The sequence below is a fragment of the Bos indicus x Bos taurus genome, chromosome 7 (genome assembly GCF_003369695.1).
Source record: "Bos indicus x Bos taurus breed Angus x Brahman F1 hybrid chromosome 7, Bos_hybrid_MaternalHap_v2.0, whole genome shotgun sequence".
Lineage (NCBI taxonomy): Eukaryota > Metazoa > Chordata > Mammalia > Artiodactyla > Bovidae > Bos > Bos indicus x Bos taurus.
In genome coordinates this window covers 77227028-77244353 of record NC_040082.1, presented here as the reverse complement: position 1 = coordinate 77244353, position 17326 = coordinate 77227028, and the positions used below count along the sequence as shown (strand labels likewise).

General features: G+C 40.2%; 1 protein-coding gene across 3 annotated transcripts in view; it reads right to left on the bottom strand.

The window, feature by feature from the left end:
* PRR16 (proline rich 16) overlaps positions 1-17076 on the bottom strand; it is a 293489-nt gene extending 276413 nt beyond the window's left edge. For 2 of the 3 annotated variants that reach the window (XR_003511877.1, XM_027546957.1), the window contains exon 1: positions 16711-17073. Coding sequence is in view for 1 of the 3 variants with exons in the window: in XM_027546957.1 (XP_027402758.1) it covers positions 16711-16869 (159 nt within the window). In the remaining 2 variants the exon portion in view is untranslated. Of the gene's footprint in view, positions 1-16710 lie in introns of all 3 variants that reach the window. The other variant, XR_003511878.1, reaches the window with a different exon arrangement.
* Positions 17077-17326: the final 250 nt, after the last annotated feature.

The window sequence follows — 17326 nt, the reverse complement described above, 5'->3', positions numbered from 1 at the left end:
TTAGATTCATTTAAAATGCACTAATCATTATAATATCGAAGGATTTCCAGGGAGCAGATAGAGCTTAGAAAAGAATGTCTCTGAAAGTCACTTAAATTAATTTATTATTTCTATTCTTTTTTATCCATGCTTTGTCTGACTATGAGCAATAGTAGGCATCAAAGTAGTTCAAAAGAGTAGGCATCAAAGTAGTTTTAAAACTATAGGGCATTAATCAAACATAAGTAACAATCTTATATATCAGTTTAGAAAAATTCACTTCAAACAGTAGCCTCGAATTTTTTAAAATTTCTGAATAGTAATAATTAATTTAGTTAACTTTACAATTTAAAATTATTTTCTCTTCTATATATGCTAGAAGTTTTAATATTCTATATTAAATGAGAATAATATAATATATATATATATAATATATAAAGTAATATATACATTATTTAAGGGCTTCCCTGGTGGCTCAGATGGTAAAGAAGCTGCCTGCAATGCATGAGACTTGGGTTCAATCCCTGGGTTAGGAAGATTTCTAAATTTTCATATTTGTTATTCCTAGAGATACCTTCATTATTTCTTAAGGTATCTTTAAGCTAATATATTTAGATAATGTTTCAGTATATTAAAATAAAATTATGTCAATTATTTAAATACTTTAAATTCTGTGTTCAAAGACACAGCTCTAGTTAATACAGCTTTTGTTTTTTTTTAAATTTTAGCATGTGGGGGGATTCCTGTTCATATCCAAATTGCCCAACTAATATCTAGAATTTAGTTTTTAAAACTGAGGAAAATTCTGATCTTTAAAGACAGATGTTCAAGACACCCACAATTTCCCCTGACTAAAGTGCACAGGTTAAAATTACACATATGAAAAGACAGACACAATCAAATCCCTACAGGAAAGGGGAGAAAGAATGCTGTTCATACAAACATTGGAAATTCACTAACTGGATAATATAATCTCCAGAGTGAAAAAAAAAAATATATATATATATATGTATATACACACACACATGTATCAGGTAAAGAAGGCCTTATTTCTACATTAATGTGTGTTCTTTAGTATCTGAATAAGCTAATTATAAGTACTCATATTTTTGAACACTAGAGGGAGTACACAAAAGAAAAAAAAAGAAAAAGAGGCCAAATACAAATATTATCTAGCTTCTGAATATTTTGCATAAAATCAGGTCTTCTCAACAAACTGCTTTCTTATTTCTTATGGACATAGTGGAATGATTAAAACATATTTAAACAATATCTAAAACCTCTTTTGCATGTCATTTTCTAGTTAATTTAAAATTTATAATGACTAATGGTAAGACAGGTACACAATGTTCAAAAAGCGGAAAAACATAGTAAATGCTGTAAAAAACAAATATATATATATACTTTCTCCACATTTTAGTTTACACACAATTAGAAGAAAGTAGAATTGCATCTAATGTGCTTCAAAGAGCTTAAAATGACAACTCTGATCTTTAGGGAATAATGAGCTCTGAAATCAAAGCCGGACTTGTCTGAAGGTGAGGGCCTAAAGTTACACCACATTCAGGGTTGAAATAGACAGGATGTCTCTAGAATTTCCATATAGGAGGGGTAATAAGGGAGCCAGTGGTTGGGTTCAAGAAAGGTGAGGACTTAATGAGTTAATGTTTTTTCAACATTTAGAACCTTACATGACACATAGTAAACATTACTGAGAGATCCTTGGTCCACTTCAAAGAATATTTGGGTTTAGTGTAGTGGGTTTAGTGAGGTGAGTAGATTACAAAAATCAAAGCAGGGGACCAAGAGCTGCCTCCAGCCAACCTACAACCTACCACCACATGAAAAGGCAGGAAGATAAAGCATCCACATAAAAAGTGTTTAGACAGCATCTAATACATGTTCTTTCTCTCTAACTGATACATATGCATTGGAAAGTGAAAGGTAATCATTTGATCTTTGAGAACTTTAATGGAACAAGACTTGGAAGAGCCTCGGTTATTCATAAATTCATTTAATGAGCACCTATTATATGATAGCCACTGCTCTAGTTCTTTGAGATACATAAAACAAAGGTCACTGACCTCTAGGAGTGAATATTCTAGATGTGGGAAACAAACAAACAATGAATAGTAGAAATAAGCTGTTTAGTATATCAGAAACTATCAAGAAAGAGAGAAAAGTTGAAATAAGAAAAGAAAGATACAGGATGCCAGAGTATATAGTCACATACGGAGCCACCAGAATCAGCTGTGGTGGGATAACACATGAGGGAAACTTTAATAAAATAACAGAGCAGTAGGGCAGAGTTAGCCATGGAAATGTGGATGACACGTTCATGCTTGAAATAGCCAAGGTTAATGAAGTTGAAGCAGAGAGAGCCAAAAAACTAGTAAATGAGCAAGACAGTGGAAGTCGGCATGAAAACAGCGGGAAAAGGAAATCTGGGGCCTTGTAACCACTGTAAGCACTTTGAGAATGGCCAATCATTACACAGATTTGAGAACAACAATATGATCGTGGTTTACCCAGACTGCTGAGCTAAAAATGAGGGCTCAAGGAAGCAAAAGAGAAGAACAATCAGGATGTTACTGAAGCAACTGAAGTGAGAGAGGATGTTGCTGCCATGGACTAGTGGGGTAGCAGCGGAGGAACTGGTCAAATTTTACAAATATTTTGAAGGTACAGCCAACCAGACTGTGATGAATTTGACTCTAACACTATCTGTTGACTTGGGAGAGACTACAAAAGCTAAGTTTTGAGGGAAAGAGAAAAAACAGTATTCCAATTTGCACACAAAAAGGTGAAGATGTCTCTTAAGACATTCAGGTAGAGATACAGAGAAGACCACTGATCTTATAAAATTAGAAGAAAGGTCTGGAGAAACCAGGGTTCTCTGCCATGGGGATTCTCCAGGCAAGAATACTGGAGCGGGTTGCTATGCCCTCCTCCAGGGGATCTTCCCAATCCAGGGATCGAATCTAGGTCTCCCACTCGGCATGTAGCGTCTTTACCATCTGAGCCACCAGGGAAACCCCAGGTAGAGTACAGGTCTGATCAAAGGGGGTTTAGGAAAGAGTAAGAGGAAATAGGTGATGGCAAATATAAAACTCAGGATATTCGATAAAAGAGAGCTAAGAAGTGGGATGGTAATTTTCAAGGCAAGTGGAGTCAAGAGAGGGCTTTACTATTATCATTATTTTCACTTTTACATTCATGGGAATCATCTGGGGAGAATGAACAAAAGATAATATAGGAGAAATAGGTGAGAACTGTTAGTGATTTTCTTAAGTAGATGAGAAAGAACAGGCTGTCATGCACAAGTAGAATTACTGAGTTTTAGTCCTTAACATCTTTAATAAGTATTACTCAGAATTGGATCCTCAAATTTAAGTTCCTCATCAGATAACAAGAGTAAGACTTTAAAAATGTTGCAATGAATATTACATGGTTACTAACCAAAAGAGAAAGGTTACTAATTTTTTTAAGGCACAATCATGGAACGATTGTTAAGGAACCTAAGAAAACACAATTGAGTGGCATAGTGACCATAAACATGAGGAATACGGAATTCAAGTTGGGTAAAAACTGTGATGTCAAGATTGTCTGGGATGGTCTTTGCTTTACTCCTCAAAGAAGAGGAGATAAGGCCAAGCTATAAAAATGGAACTGCTAGATATCAGCCTGGAAGTCTGGGTTTGTTCATTTGACATTTTAAGTATCAGGAGAATAGTGTGTGATCTTTTAAGCAGGGGAGTGGCCTGAAGAAAGCAGTGTATTAAGAAGATTAATCTGGTAGTGTTTAAAGAATGAACTGGCAGAGGAGAGGTGAACAAGAGACAGATAGCTCTAGGGCTATTAAAACATCATCCATGAAATTCACAGCACAAGGATAAGAGAGGTGGCAGTAGGAAGGAAGGCGATCAGTCTGAAAACCCCTATTTAGAAGAACTTACAAGACTTCCCAATGATTTTATGCTCCTGCTATACCAGGAGCTTTTCTTTCACAGCCTTTAACATGCCTTAAAAAATATTATCTCTGTTATTTATTATTTGAATAATGTCTTCCTATTAGTGTGTAAGTTCCAGATGTCAGGGGTGTTGTGTGTTGCTCAATACTGTGTTTTTATTCCCTAGTACACTGCCTTGCATATAGTAGCTATTTAAAGAATGTAGAAATTTAAACAAAATTTTTGCATACGTGTAAAATATATTGAGGCATAATCAAAGAAGCTTACGCAGCATATCAAAGAAGCTTATGTGGAAGGAGAAGAAGGAAAAGAGAAGTTTCAAGAACAAAAAAATGAAGAAGACAGAGAAGAAGGGAAGAACAAGAAAGGAAAGTGTGACAGATGAGGTAGAGGAAGAAGGAGAGAGAAAGAGATTATACTGAAGTTAAAAGCCTGTAAATAGCAGAGTAACACTATTTCTGCTGACAACTGGGAAGTTGTACTTCTGGACAACGATCTAAAGGGAGAAGTATCAAGAGACCAACTGCATCTCTGCTCTCTATATTGGTGGATCAGCCAAAAAGATTATTCAGGCTTTCCCATAACACCTTACAGGGGAAACTCAAAACAAACATTTTGGCCAGCTCAAGTTATCACTCCATTTCACCTACCTCATACATAGGACAATCATAATGACCTAAAGGGACGACTGAGAGGATTAAGTGTGCTAACTCAGAACAGCTCCTGTTACAGATCAGATCAGTCCTTCAGTCGTCTCCGACTCTTTGCGACCCCATGAATCGCAGCACGCCAGGCCTCCCCATCACCAACTCCCGGAGTTCACTCAGACTCATGTCCATCGAGTCAGTGATGCCATCCAGCCATCTCATCCCCTGTCGTCCCCTTCTCCTCTTGACCCCAATCCCTCCCAGCATCAGAGTCTTCTCCAGTGAATCAACTGTTCGCATGAGGTGGCCAAAGTACTGGAGTTTCAGCTTTAGCATCATTCCTTCCAAAGAAATCCCAGGGCTGATCTTCAGGATGGACTGGTTAGATCTCCTTGCAGTCCAAGGGACTCTCAAGAGTCTTCGCCAACACCACAGTTCAAAACCATCAATTCTTCGGTGCTCAGCCTTCTTCACAGTCCAACTCTCACATTCATACATGACCACAGGAAAAACCAGAGCCTTGACTAGACAAACCTTTGTTGGCAAAGTAATGTCTCTGCTTTTGAACATGCTATCTAGGTTGGTCATAACTTTCCTTCCAAGGAGTAAGTGTCTTTTAATTTCATGGCTGCAGTCACCATCTGCAGTGATTTTGGAGCCCAGAAAAATAAAGTCTGACACTGTTTCCCCATCTATTTGCCATGAAGTGATGGGACTGGATGCCATGATCTTCGTCTTCTGAAAGTTGAGCTTTAAGCCAACTCTTTCACTCTCCACTTTCACGTTCATCAAGAGGCTTTTGAGTTCCTCTTCACTTTCTGCCATAAGGGTGGTGTCATCTGCATATCTGAGGTTATTGATATTTCTCCCGGCAATCTTGATTCCAGCTTGTGTTTCTTCCAGTCCAGCGTTTCTCATGATGTACTCTGCATAGAAGTTAAATAAACAGGGTGACAATATACAGCCTTGACGAACTCCTTTTCCTATTTGGACCAGTCTGTTGTTCCATGTCCACTTCTAACTGTTGCTTCCTGACCTGCATACAAATTTCTCAAGAGGAAGGTCAGGTGGTCTGGTATTCCCATCTCTTGAAGAATTTTCCACAGTTTATTGTGATCCACACAGTCAAAGGCTTTGGCATAGTCAATAAAGCAGAAATAGATGTTTTTCTGGAACCCTCTTGCTTTTTCCATAATCCAGCAGATGTTGGCAATTTGATCTCTGGTTCCTCTGCCTTTTCTAAAACCAGCTTGAACATCTGGAAGTTCACGGTTCACATATTGCTGAAGCCTGGCTTGGAGAATTTTGAGCATTACTTTACTAGCGTGTGAGATGAGTGCAATTGTGCAGTAGTTTGAGCATTCTTTGGCATTGCCTTTCTTTGGGATTGGAATGAAAACTGACCTTTTCCAGTCCTGTGGCCACTGCTGAGTTTTCCAGATTTGCTGGCATATTGAGTGCAGCTCTTTCACAGCATCATCTTTCAGGATTTGGAATAACTCCACTGGAATTCCATCACCTCCACTAGCTTTGTTCGTAGTGATGCTTTCCAAGGCCCACTTGACTTCACATTCCAGGATGTCTGGCTCTAGGTGAGTGATCACACCATCGTGATTATCTGGGTCATGAAGATCTTTTTTGTACAGTTCTTCTGTGTATTCTTTCCATCTCTCCTTAATATCTTCTGCTTCTGTTAGGTCCATACCATTTCTGTCCTTTATCGAGCCCATCTTTGCATGAAATGCTCCTTTGGTATCTCTGATTTTCTTGAAGAGATCTCTAGTCTTTCCCATTCTGTTGTTTTCCTCTATTTCTTTGCATTGATCACTGAAGAAGGCTTTCTTATCTCTTCTTGCTATTCTTTGGAACTCTGCATTCAGATGTTTATATCTTTCCCTTTCTCCTTTGCTTTTCACTTCTCTTCTTTTCACAGCTATTTGTAAGGCCTCCCCAGAGAGCCATTTTGCTTTTTTGCATTTCTTTTCCATGGGGATGGTCTTGATCCCTGTCTCCTGCACAATGTCACGAACCTCATTCCATAATTCATCAGGCACTCTATCAGATCTAGGCCCTTAAATCTATTTCTCACTTCCACTGTATAATCATAAGCGATTTGATTTAGGTCATACCTGAATGGTCTAGTGGTTTTCCCTACTTTCTTCAAGTCTGAATTTGGCAATAAGGAGTTCATGGTCTGAGCCACAGTCGCCTTCATGTTCCTCTTCTTCATCATCACCATCATTGTTATCCTCATGACCATCACTGCATTTCTTCTATAACTTGTACCATTCCACAGAGCAGTGGCACCACTCAAACCTCCCCTATATCTCTACATACAAATGCATATGACACTGTTGTTGTGTTTAGTTGTGAAGTCCTATCCGACTCTTTTGTGACCCCATAGACTGTAGCCCACCAGGCTCCTCTGTCCATGGGATTTCCCAGGCAAGAATACTGGAGTGGGTTGCCATTTCCTTCTCCAGGGGATCTCCCTTATCCAGGATCAAACCCACACCTTCTGCAACTGCAGGAGGATTCTTTACCACTGAGCCACCAGGTAAGCCCATGATATTGTTAGGCAGCTCAATAATTTGGAGCCTTGTAAATAACTCCACAAGCTTCTCTATTCATCTGTCACAGCAGAAAGTGAAACAACTGTAAAAACCCCAGACATTTCAGAAAACTTAAGGACAGTAATCCCCTTCAAATACAATTTGAAAACAACAAAAGAGAATAAGTTATTGAAATAGTGACAGACTTTATTATCTTGGGCTCCAAAATAACTGTGGATGGTGACTGCAGCCATGAAATTAAAAGACATTTGCTCCTTGGAAGAAAAGTTATGACAAACCTAGACAGCATATTAAAAAGCAGAGACATTACTTTGCCAACAAAGGTCTGTATGGTCAAAACTATGGTTTTTCCAGAAGTCATGGACAGATATGAGAGTTGGACCATAAAGAAGGCTGAGCACCAAAGAATTGATGCTTTCAAACTGTGGTGCTGGAGAAGACTTCTGAGAGTCCCTTGGACAGCAATGAGATCAAACCAGTCAATCCTAAAGGAAATCAACCCTGAATAGTTACTGGAAGGATTGATGCTAAAGCTGAAGCTGCAGTGCTTTGGCCACCTGATGTGACGAGTTGACTCACTGGAAAAGACCATGATGCTGGGAAAGACTGAGGGCAGGAGAAGGGAGAGACAGAGGATGAGATGGTTGGATGGCATCATCAACTCATTGGACATGAGTATGAGTAAACTCTGGGAGACAGTGAAGGACAGGGAAGCCTGGCATGCTACAGTCCATGGGGTCACAAAGAGTCGGACATACTGAATGACTGAACAACAAATCCTTTTAAATTCATTTGAAACTTCTGAATACAATGCTCAAGATCAGGAAGTACCCATATTAGTTGCTACTTTATTTTCTAAGTCATAATATAAAAAAAGTGATGTCATATTATTATTAATGTTTTTGCTGAAGAGTAAATAGGTCAAAAGTAATTCACTGCACTACCTACTTATTTGAAGGATGAAAACTACAATGTCTAATCAAGCCACTGTTAGTTCTGCCTCAATACTGGTGCCCAAAACTGAGTACAACCCAACAAAAACAATGTTATCACAAAGAAGCAATCCAATCACAACAAGATGAAAAGTTTTATCATTTTCACTAGAAATCGAAGAAGAAGAGTCTACACATATACAGATACCAGGGGTAAAAAACTTGTGAAAGACTCCCTGGAAGATAGCTCAGCAAAGTGGATTGAAGACTTGAAAACTTTCACACCCTTGATTTCTAAACAAATGGGGGGAAAGTAGGAAAACCCAGAGCTTAGTGGTTAAATGCCTGAGTTGTGCTGTGTGTCCAGTCATGTTCAACTCATTGGGGCCCCATGCACTGTAGCCCACCAGGCTCCTCTGCCCATGGAATTTTCCAGGCAAGAATACTGAAGCAGGGTGCCATTTCCTACTCCAGAGGATCTTCCCAGCCCAAGATTCAAATCAGTGTCTCTTGAGTCTCGTGCATTGTCAGGCAAGTTCTTCACCACTGGTGCAACCTGGGAAATGCCTGGGCTGCAGCACTAAAATGCCTAGCAATGAAGCCCCACTTACAAGTAAGGGACCTTGGCAAGTGACTGTATCTCTGACCTCTGTTTTCTTATCTGTAAAACAGTAACAACTCTACCTTCCTCACATGTCTGTTTTGAGAATTAGAAGTCCTAATATTAAGAAATATACTTAGAATAGTACCAGGAAGAGAGTAAAAATTTCTTTGCTGTTTTTATTGTCAAAGTTATTCTTTTAGAGATCCTTAACAACCACAAAAACTTGTTAATAAATAGGCTGTTGAACATTCAGTTCAGTTCAGTCGCTCAGTCGTGTCCAACGCTTTGCAACCCCATGAATCGCAGCACGCCAGGCCTCCCTGTCCATCACCAACTCCCGGAGTTCACTCAGACTCACTTCCATCGAGTCGGTGATGCCATCCAGCCATCTCATCCTCTGTCGTCCCCTTCTCCTCTTGCCCCCAATCCCTCCCAGCATCAGAGTCTTCTCCAGTGAGTCAACTGTTCACATGAGGTGGCCAAAGTACTGGAGTTTCAGCTTTAGCATCATTCCTTCCAAAGAAATCCCAGGGCTGATCTCCTTTAGAATGGACTGGTTGGATCTCCTTGCAGTCCAATGGACTCTCAAGAGTCCTCTTCAACACCACAGTTAAAAAGCATCAGTTCTTTGGTGCTCAGCTTTCTTCACAGTCCAACTCTTACATCCATACATGACCACTGGAAAAACCATAGCCTTGACTATATGGACCTTTTTGGCAAAGTAATGTCTCTGCTTTTCAATATGCTATCTAGGTTGGTCATAACTTTTCTTCCAAGGAGTAAGTGTCTTTTAATTTCATGGCTGCAGTCACCATCTGCAGTGATTTTGGAGCCCAAAAAAATAAAGTCTGACACTGTTTCCAGTTTCCCCATTTATTTCCACATTGCTGCTGCTGCTGCTAAGTCACTTCAGTCATGTCCAACTCTGTGCGACCCCAGAGATGGCAGTCCACCAGGCTCCACCGTCCCTGGGATTCTCCAGGCAAGAACACTGGAGTGGGTTGCCATTTCCTTCTCCAGTGCATGAAACTGAAAAGTGAAAGGGAAGTCACTCAGTCATGTCCGACTCTTCGCGACTCCCTGGACTGCAGCCTACCAGGCTCCTCCGTCCATGGGGATTTTCAAGGCAAGAGTACTGGAGTGGGGTGCCATTGCCTTCTCCAATTTCCACATTAAGGGACCTATAAAGTAACTTATAAGAGATTTATATAATGGTTATGATCTAATAGTACTCCAGAAAGCAGAAAACATCCTTGTACATAACTTCATAATTTTACATGACTTTGTCTATGTTAAAAATACACATACAAAAAGACAGAAGGGCTTGTCTGGTGGTCCAGTGGTTAAGAATCCACCTTGCAGTGCAGGGGATGCATGTTCAAACCCTGGTCAGGGAAACTAAGATTCCACATGCTATGGAGCAACTAAGCCTGAGTGCCACAACTAGAGAGTCTGTGAGCTGCAATAAAGACCCAATGCAGACAAATTACATAAACAGATATTAGAAAAAAAAAGATGGAAAGAAAATGTAGCAAAATTCTCAATATATTTATATATGTGTGGCATTAAAAACAATTTTTGTTTTCTCCTTTTTAGTTTTTTAGACTTTTCCAAACTTTCTATATTATTCATACACTGTATTACTTAAGAAATCACAAAAAATTTCAAATATTTTCTTTAAAAAAACTAGTACCCTCAGGATTTGAAGGAAAGAAAAATAGGTGGAGCAGGAATTTTAGGGCAGTGAAAATACTCTATAGAACACCAAAATGATAGATATATATCATTAGACATTTGTCCAAAGTCACAAAATGTCCGAAATTAAGAGTAAACCCTAACATAAACTACGGACTTTGGATGATAATGATGTGTCAATGTGGTTTAGACACTAAGCCACATCCAACTCTTTGCAACTCCATGGACTGCAACACACCAGGCTTCCCTGTCCTTCACTATCTACTGGAGTTTGCTTAAACTCATGTCCATTGAGTCTGTGATGCCATCCAGCCATCTCATCCTCTGTCAACCCCTTCTCCTCTTGCCCTTAATCTCTGTATATCCATCAATTATACCAATGTACCAATCTGGTAGGGGATGTTGATAATGCAGGATGATACATACGTAGGGGGACATGGGGATATAGAAATCTCTGTACCTCCTCCTTGATTTTGCTGGGAATCTAAAACTGCTCCCCACCCCCCTGGCAAAAAAAAAAAAAAAAATCTTAATAAAATGCACAAATTAATCTTTTAAAGAAAAAAAAGTACCCTTCATTGTTACCAAACTTTGATTTTCAGCTTTATGTCAGTTATGTACATATTAATCAGAAATTAGTTAGCATATTATTGGAAATTTTCCCTTTTAATTTTAAAAAATTGCCCATGCTATTTTTCATGAACTAGTTCTATAGAAGCTTCTGTAGTTTAATTTATTTGGGAAAATATGTTTTACTCAAACTTACATTCTATCTTTTTCTTACACTTTGTTTTAATTACCTGAGATCCTCAGAGCAGTAAAGGTAGAAAAAAAAAATAATGCAGGTAACAAATTACTGCCTTGGTTTTATTATCTATTACTTCACTATTGCCTGAAGTACACTATTTATTACTTTCAGTCTGCTTGAATTTCTTATCAGGTAATTCTCTGAGTCTTAAATAGTTTAATGCATTGGAAATAGAGAGACAGTAAAGGATGGTTACTGGTTATTTTTATTTTCTCAGAACCATGCTGCTCTTTTAGTAACATGCTAAGCCATCATGCTTAAGAAAAGAAAAACGAAAAAGCATTTTAGCAGGTAAATATACTTGTTTGAGAAGGCAGACTATTGAATAGAGTAGTAGAACTACAGCTATAGCTGCAATTGAATTAACTATGAAATTTTACTCATTCACAATTTTAGAACTTAGAAAATACTGCAGAGATTATTTTCTGTAATTTGTTCAAGTAATGAATTGTATATGCATGGATTCATTAACCAGAAAATATTTGGTAGGATTTCCCTGACCAATAAACTACAGCACTTCATGTGGATAAGGGTAAAAACATTTAAAAACAAAAATATTTTACAGATAATTGTTAATTCTATTTTGTTGTTGTTGTTAATTGGACTAATTCTGTTTTCAATGCCTCCCCAAAATGGATCATTTCCTAAGGTTTTCAAACTTTTTAAAATTAAACTTAATTTTATTTCCTTTTATGACATTATAAGAAAAAAGATGAATGCTTTCCAATTCATAGTCACAAAGCTGACAAAACCTTCCCACTCATGGAGTCCCATCAGTCAGTCACTGTGGGGCAGACAAAATAACTCGTCTTAGCCGGTTTCTCCATAATAGTCATGTCTACTCACATGGCTTAGCTATATGTTATTTACATATGTGTATGTCTATGTATATGTATATATACAGATATATGTATGTGCACATATATTTAACTCATATGATAGTCTTGTTACTTAAAATCATAAAATGAAACAGTATGAAAAATTACCAAGGCTATAAACAGTCTAAATGAGAATCCAGCTAAAGCAGCAATGAATTTTGTTTCCAAGTAAAAAGCTACTTATTACATATTCCAATATTGCCCTAATCAACAAGATCTGTGATCCCATACTAACAGCAACACTTGAAGCAAACCAAGTTTACCAGTGACTTCATGAAAGAGCTTCCCAGGTGGTGTAGTGGTAAAGAATCTGCTTGCCATGTAGGAAACATGGGAGGCTAGAGATGTGGGTTCGATCCCTGAGTCTGGAAGATCCGCTGGAGGAGGAAATAGCAACCCACTCCAGTATTCTTGCCTGGACAATTCCATGGACAAAGGAACTAGGTGGGCTACAGTCCAGGGGGTCACAAAGAGTTGACTTCTACTGAGTGACTGAGCACGCAAGCCTCTTCATAAAGAACAGGAAAAATGATACGAAGAGCTGTCTGATTATGAGAATGATTTTTTAAAAGCACTCTTTCTTCTGCATTACTTCATTAAAAAAAAAAAAGGATCATTCCATACCTAATAAGCCAGAAATTGCTAATTTTACCCCTACAACTTTAGTGTTTCACTACTAATTTTTTCTCTGTTTTTCAATGTGTATAAAAAAGCAACATGGAATTATCTTGCACTCCAATGTTATTTCCCCTCAAGTCCTCCTTTCTACCTTTTCAAACCTTATTCACATCTCAAAGACCCCAAATTTTCATTTTCAACTCTTCATTCCCCCTAAGAGCTTAATCATCATGAAAATCTCCACTGTTTATTTGTATTTTCTTTACTGGGGTATAGTTGTTTCATAAAATCTCCACTGTTTAATTGTAACAGTTGGATATGTGAGTTCCTGTATATGGCACTGATCCATGTTTGTTAATCATGACAATCTGAATAAACCATAAGCTTCTTCAAATTCATATCTTACCATCTTTTTTAAGCTTCTACTACTCTTTTCACCAAAGGTTTACCGTACTACTAAGTGCATAGTAAGTATTGGTTTATAAATCTACATATTCTTATTCTCAAGTCTCTTTTCTTAGATCACAGTAAGAGTACCCACTAAAAGCAGCAATGTCTTTTCACAGTATTGATGCTGAAAGACAGGATAAACGTCTCCCAAACAACTCTCTGAGTTCACTGAGATCAGAAGCTTCAAACTACTCATACTGGTAGCAATAAAAAGATAACATAGTATTTGGCACACAGTAACTACCGAATAAATATGTTGGATTATACTTAAGGCTTTTCCATTATAGTAGAGAAGACCCAGAAACTCATATTACTTCTGAACAGTCAAGCTATTTGAGGTTTTACTAAATTCAGACCCTTAGACATCCCAATCTGTAGAAATCCCAATCCTCTTCTCCTAATATTCAATCTAATTATAAATGGTTAAGTAACAATAGCTAATGATAAGAGACACCAATAGTAATGAAATTTTGTTACTATTAAAGAGTTCCAAGCACCTACTATTCTATTCGAATCCATTGCACTACCTGAATTTTCAGATGACTGAAGTCCAGAAAACTTCTAAAAAGAAAATAAATTTCAAAACAACATCAAACAAAAGTCCAATATTGTTGGTGCAGAATTTATACAAAAATAAATGACAAAATATTCAAAAAAAGAATACTGCATTTTAGAATAAACAGGAGGAAAAACAAATACCATATGGTGAATGATATAGTAATCAAGTCATAATCACCTTCTTATTTCTAACTTCTGTTCCAAGCTAATAAGAGCTCTGTGCTAATTTATATCAAAATACATCATGGCCTAAAAGTATACCATTGCCAATAAAAGAATTAGAATTCTAAATGCAACAGTTTGTGTTTAATATATTCCTATGATAACCTGCCAGAATAGCGAATGTAACTGATAAATAGTGATATTTACATTTACAAATCATAAGTATAGACACTAACAGGTTTTTCAGTTACTCCCCCATTCAAAATTACATCATAGACATGTTCAGTCATGTGTGCAACATTATCTTAAAAAGATAAATGCTGGACAACTGCAAGATGTCACAGGTTAAACATGCCCTATAAATATTTTGTTCTTGAAATAACTCTTTCTCCTACAATATAAATGGCCAGCGTTTTGAGATTCAGACACAATATATACAACTCCATGTGCAAACTTAGGATGATGATATCCTTCTCACAAAAGTAATTAACAATCACATCAAATCATTTATCATTCATAAAGTTTACTCCTGAGAGTGAAATCCTTAATCAATCAGGCCCCAACACCCAATCAAAACTTACAAAACATCAAGTCAACATTTCATCTTTAGATATGCCTAGAAGACAGATCCTTTAATTTAATTGGTTGTACATTTCTATGCTTTTCTATTTCTTTTACATACCGGTTTGCTTGGTGGTGTTTTCCCTAAAAAAGAAAAATCCTCAAGCAAATGAAAACACAGAAAGAGTGAAAGGGAGAGAGACCCACAGACTCCCTGATTTACTTCTTTGTGATTTTAACCAAGATCTATGGTGAGGTCAAAAGTTTCACAATACATCAACCTGGTCTGCAAACATCTACAAAATAAGGATACAAAGCAGAACTGGGACCATGTGCAGTTTCTTGTCATTTATTCTGCCTAAAATAGAGAGTGGAGTGACACATGGTAATATAAGAAGTATTTGCCCAAAGATGCCATTTTCATTGACTACCTTTCTCCTAATTTCAGGCTCCTGGATGAAACAGTAAAAACGTTTCTGTGCTGATTTAAGTTTTCCACATCCCCCATCTTAGAAACCTCAACAACTGAAAAGCACAATTCTGCCAAAAGGAACTTGCAAAAATTTGTTCATTTTTTAAAAAACATAATAATGTTTCAAATGAAAACACAACCTGCCAAAGATGTCAAATAAAAGGGTAACAAAGAAACAAACAGCATCTTTAGAATTGAATTTCAATGCATAACCTTGCCATTTGCCAACCAGTTATGAAGCAGTGATCCTAGAGAAGCCCTGAAACATGAACTAGTAAGTTTCCTCCTCGGATTGATCACCTGTATCACTCTCCGCTTCCAGGTTAGTAACTATATTGTCGATGGAGCAGCCTCCAGAAATGACACTTGCCATTGGCAAACCCAACCCTGTTGATAAATGGGCCATTTAAACAGACTTGCATTTGGTAACATTTGCGGAGTTCAGTTCACAGAGACAACGAGGAGACGGGAAGAAAAAAGGGGGGCTCTATCTTTACATTTGGATTGGAAATTGGACAAAAGAGGTCAGTCTCTAGAGTCCAGACATCCAAAGGACCCTCAATCTCCTCCCACTTGGCCTCTAAAACAGGATTACAATTTTGGATCTAGACTATGCCCCACCCCTTCCCTTCCCACCGTGGCTACCACCTTAGAAGTTACCGCGGTAGCTCTCCTGCGACTAGGGGTGCGGATTCTCTGACGCAAAACAGCACCGGGCACCAATTCAGTAGCGGGGAACTACTGGGTTGGGACAGCCACCGGCTCCTCCTAGAAGCCACCTTCGGGCTCGCGGGAGACCCCACCGCCCCAGCCCTGCCCTCGCCCCGGCCTGGAGCTGCAGCGGGAGTTACGCATCCTCAGCCTGGACACTGTCTGCGCTTCTTTCTATCCGGATCAAGGCTGGTGGGGGTGAAAGGGTAGAAGAACGGGGGTTCGTGGGAGCGAGGGAGAACCAAAACAGTCCGGGTCCCCAAAAGCTAGAACTCAAGTGGCCAGAGGCTGGTGCACTCGCATCACACACACACACACATACATACATGCGCACACACACACCCCGAAGCGCTCTGTGCCCCAGCTTCTATGCCAACTGGCGATAGGACGGGAAGAAGAAAGGAGGTGGGGTACCGGGCAGGCCCGGAGTTACTAAGGAGTGCAGCGGCTGCCTCCTGAACTGCGAAAGTGAGGAAGTCCCAGACCCTTCTACATCCCCACGTCTGAGATCTCCTGCAAGCAACCCCGGGTCGCTTTCCTTCCAGCAGGGTTCGGGGCTCGGGAAGCGGGGAGCAGAGCTGGAGTCTAGATTCTCCCAGGCTGCCCTCCCGGGTCTGGCTCAGGGCCGAAACCCGCCCCATCAGCTTTGGTCCAGGAAGGCTGCCAGGCAAGGAGCGACAAGCCTGGGAGAGCAAGAGGGCAGGAGAGAAGCATCTTGGACCCTCAGGCCGGTGGCTGGTCTCTTCCTCTGTCGACACACCCCCAGTGAATCCCCTACTCTCTCTCTCTCTCTCACACACACACTCACACACACACTTAGATACGGAGGCTCGCATGTTTACCCCTCCCACCAGCCCAGGTCCATCGATTAAAAAAACACTAGTTGATTTCTTCCTGATTAAAAATAAGAAAGTGCAACAACTTCTCGGGAGTCGCAGGAGCAGAGCAAGTCTATCTGCAGGCGTCCTCTTTCTTTAGTTTCCTAGGAGTTAAGAAATCTGGCGGTCCCCAGTGAAAACGGACCCCTAGTGGGTAAAAGACAACGAACTCCTTTCCCAGCCCTCCACCCCCCAACCCCCGCCACCTCTCACCTCCTTAAGTTCCTTGGCCACGTCCTTCAGGTCGCCCAGGACTAATTCCAGATCCTCCACGATGATCTTGATCTGTTCCTTCACCTTGGTTTTGGAGGCTGCCGGCGGTCCCTCGGCTGGAGAGGACGAGGAGGGGGTCCCCTTGGACTTGGCTGACATTCTTTGGGGGCAAGCGAAGCAGGTCAGCACAGGCGGGCCAGCGGAGGCTGCTGCGCGCCCCGGTCCCCCCACATCCTGGACGCTCCCCGGGCAGCGGCGGGTGGTGGCTGCGCTCGGCGCTCGGCCGGGCGGCCGCACAGTGGTGGTGCTGCCATCGGCTCCCCGAGACACGGCGCTCGGCGCCGGGCTGCAGACGGGCGAACAGCGCGCCTGCGCCTCCGCCCGCCGCTCTCGCGCACACACGCGCTCGCTGTTCCCCGCCCGCGCGCGGAGAGGGGCGCCGGGCCGCCGGCCCGGCTGTCAGCTGCAGTCCCCAGGCACGTGCCTCCTCCGGGATCTCTCCGGAATACCTGGGCGTCTGGGAGCAGGGTCCTGCCCACCCTCTCGTCTAGATCCTGAAATGCCCTCCCTCATTTGATCATGCTCTATGTCTTTTCACATCCAGCTTGGATTCCTT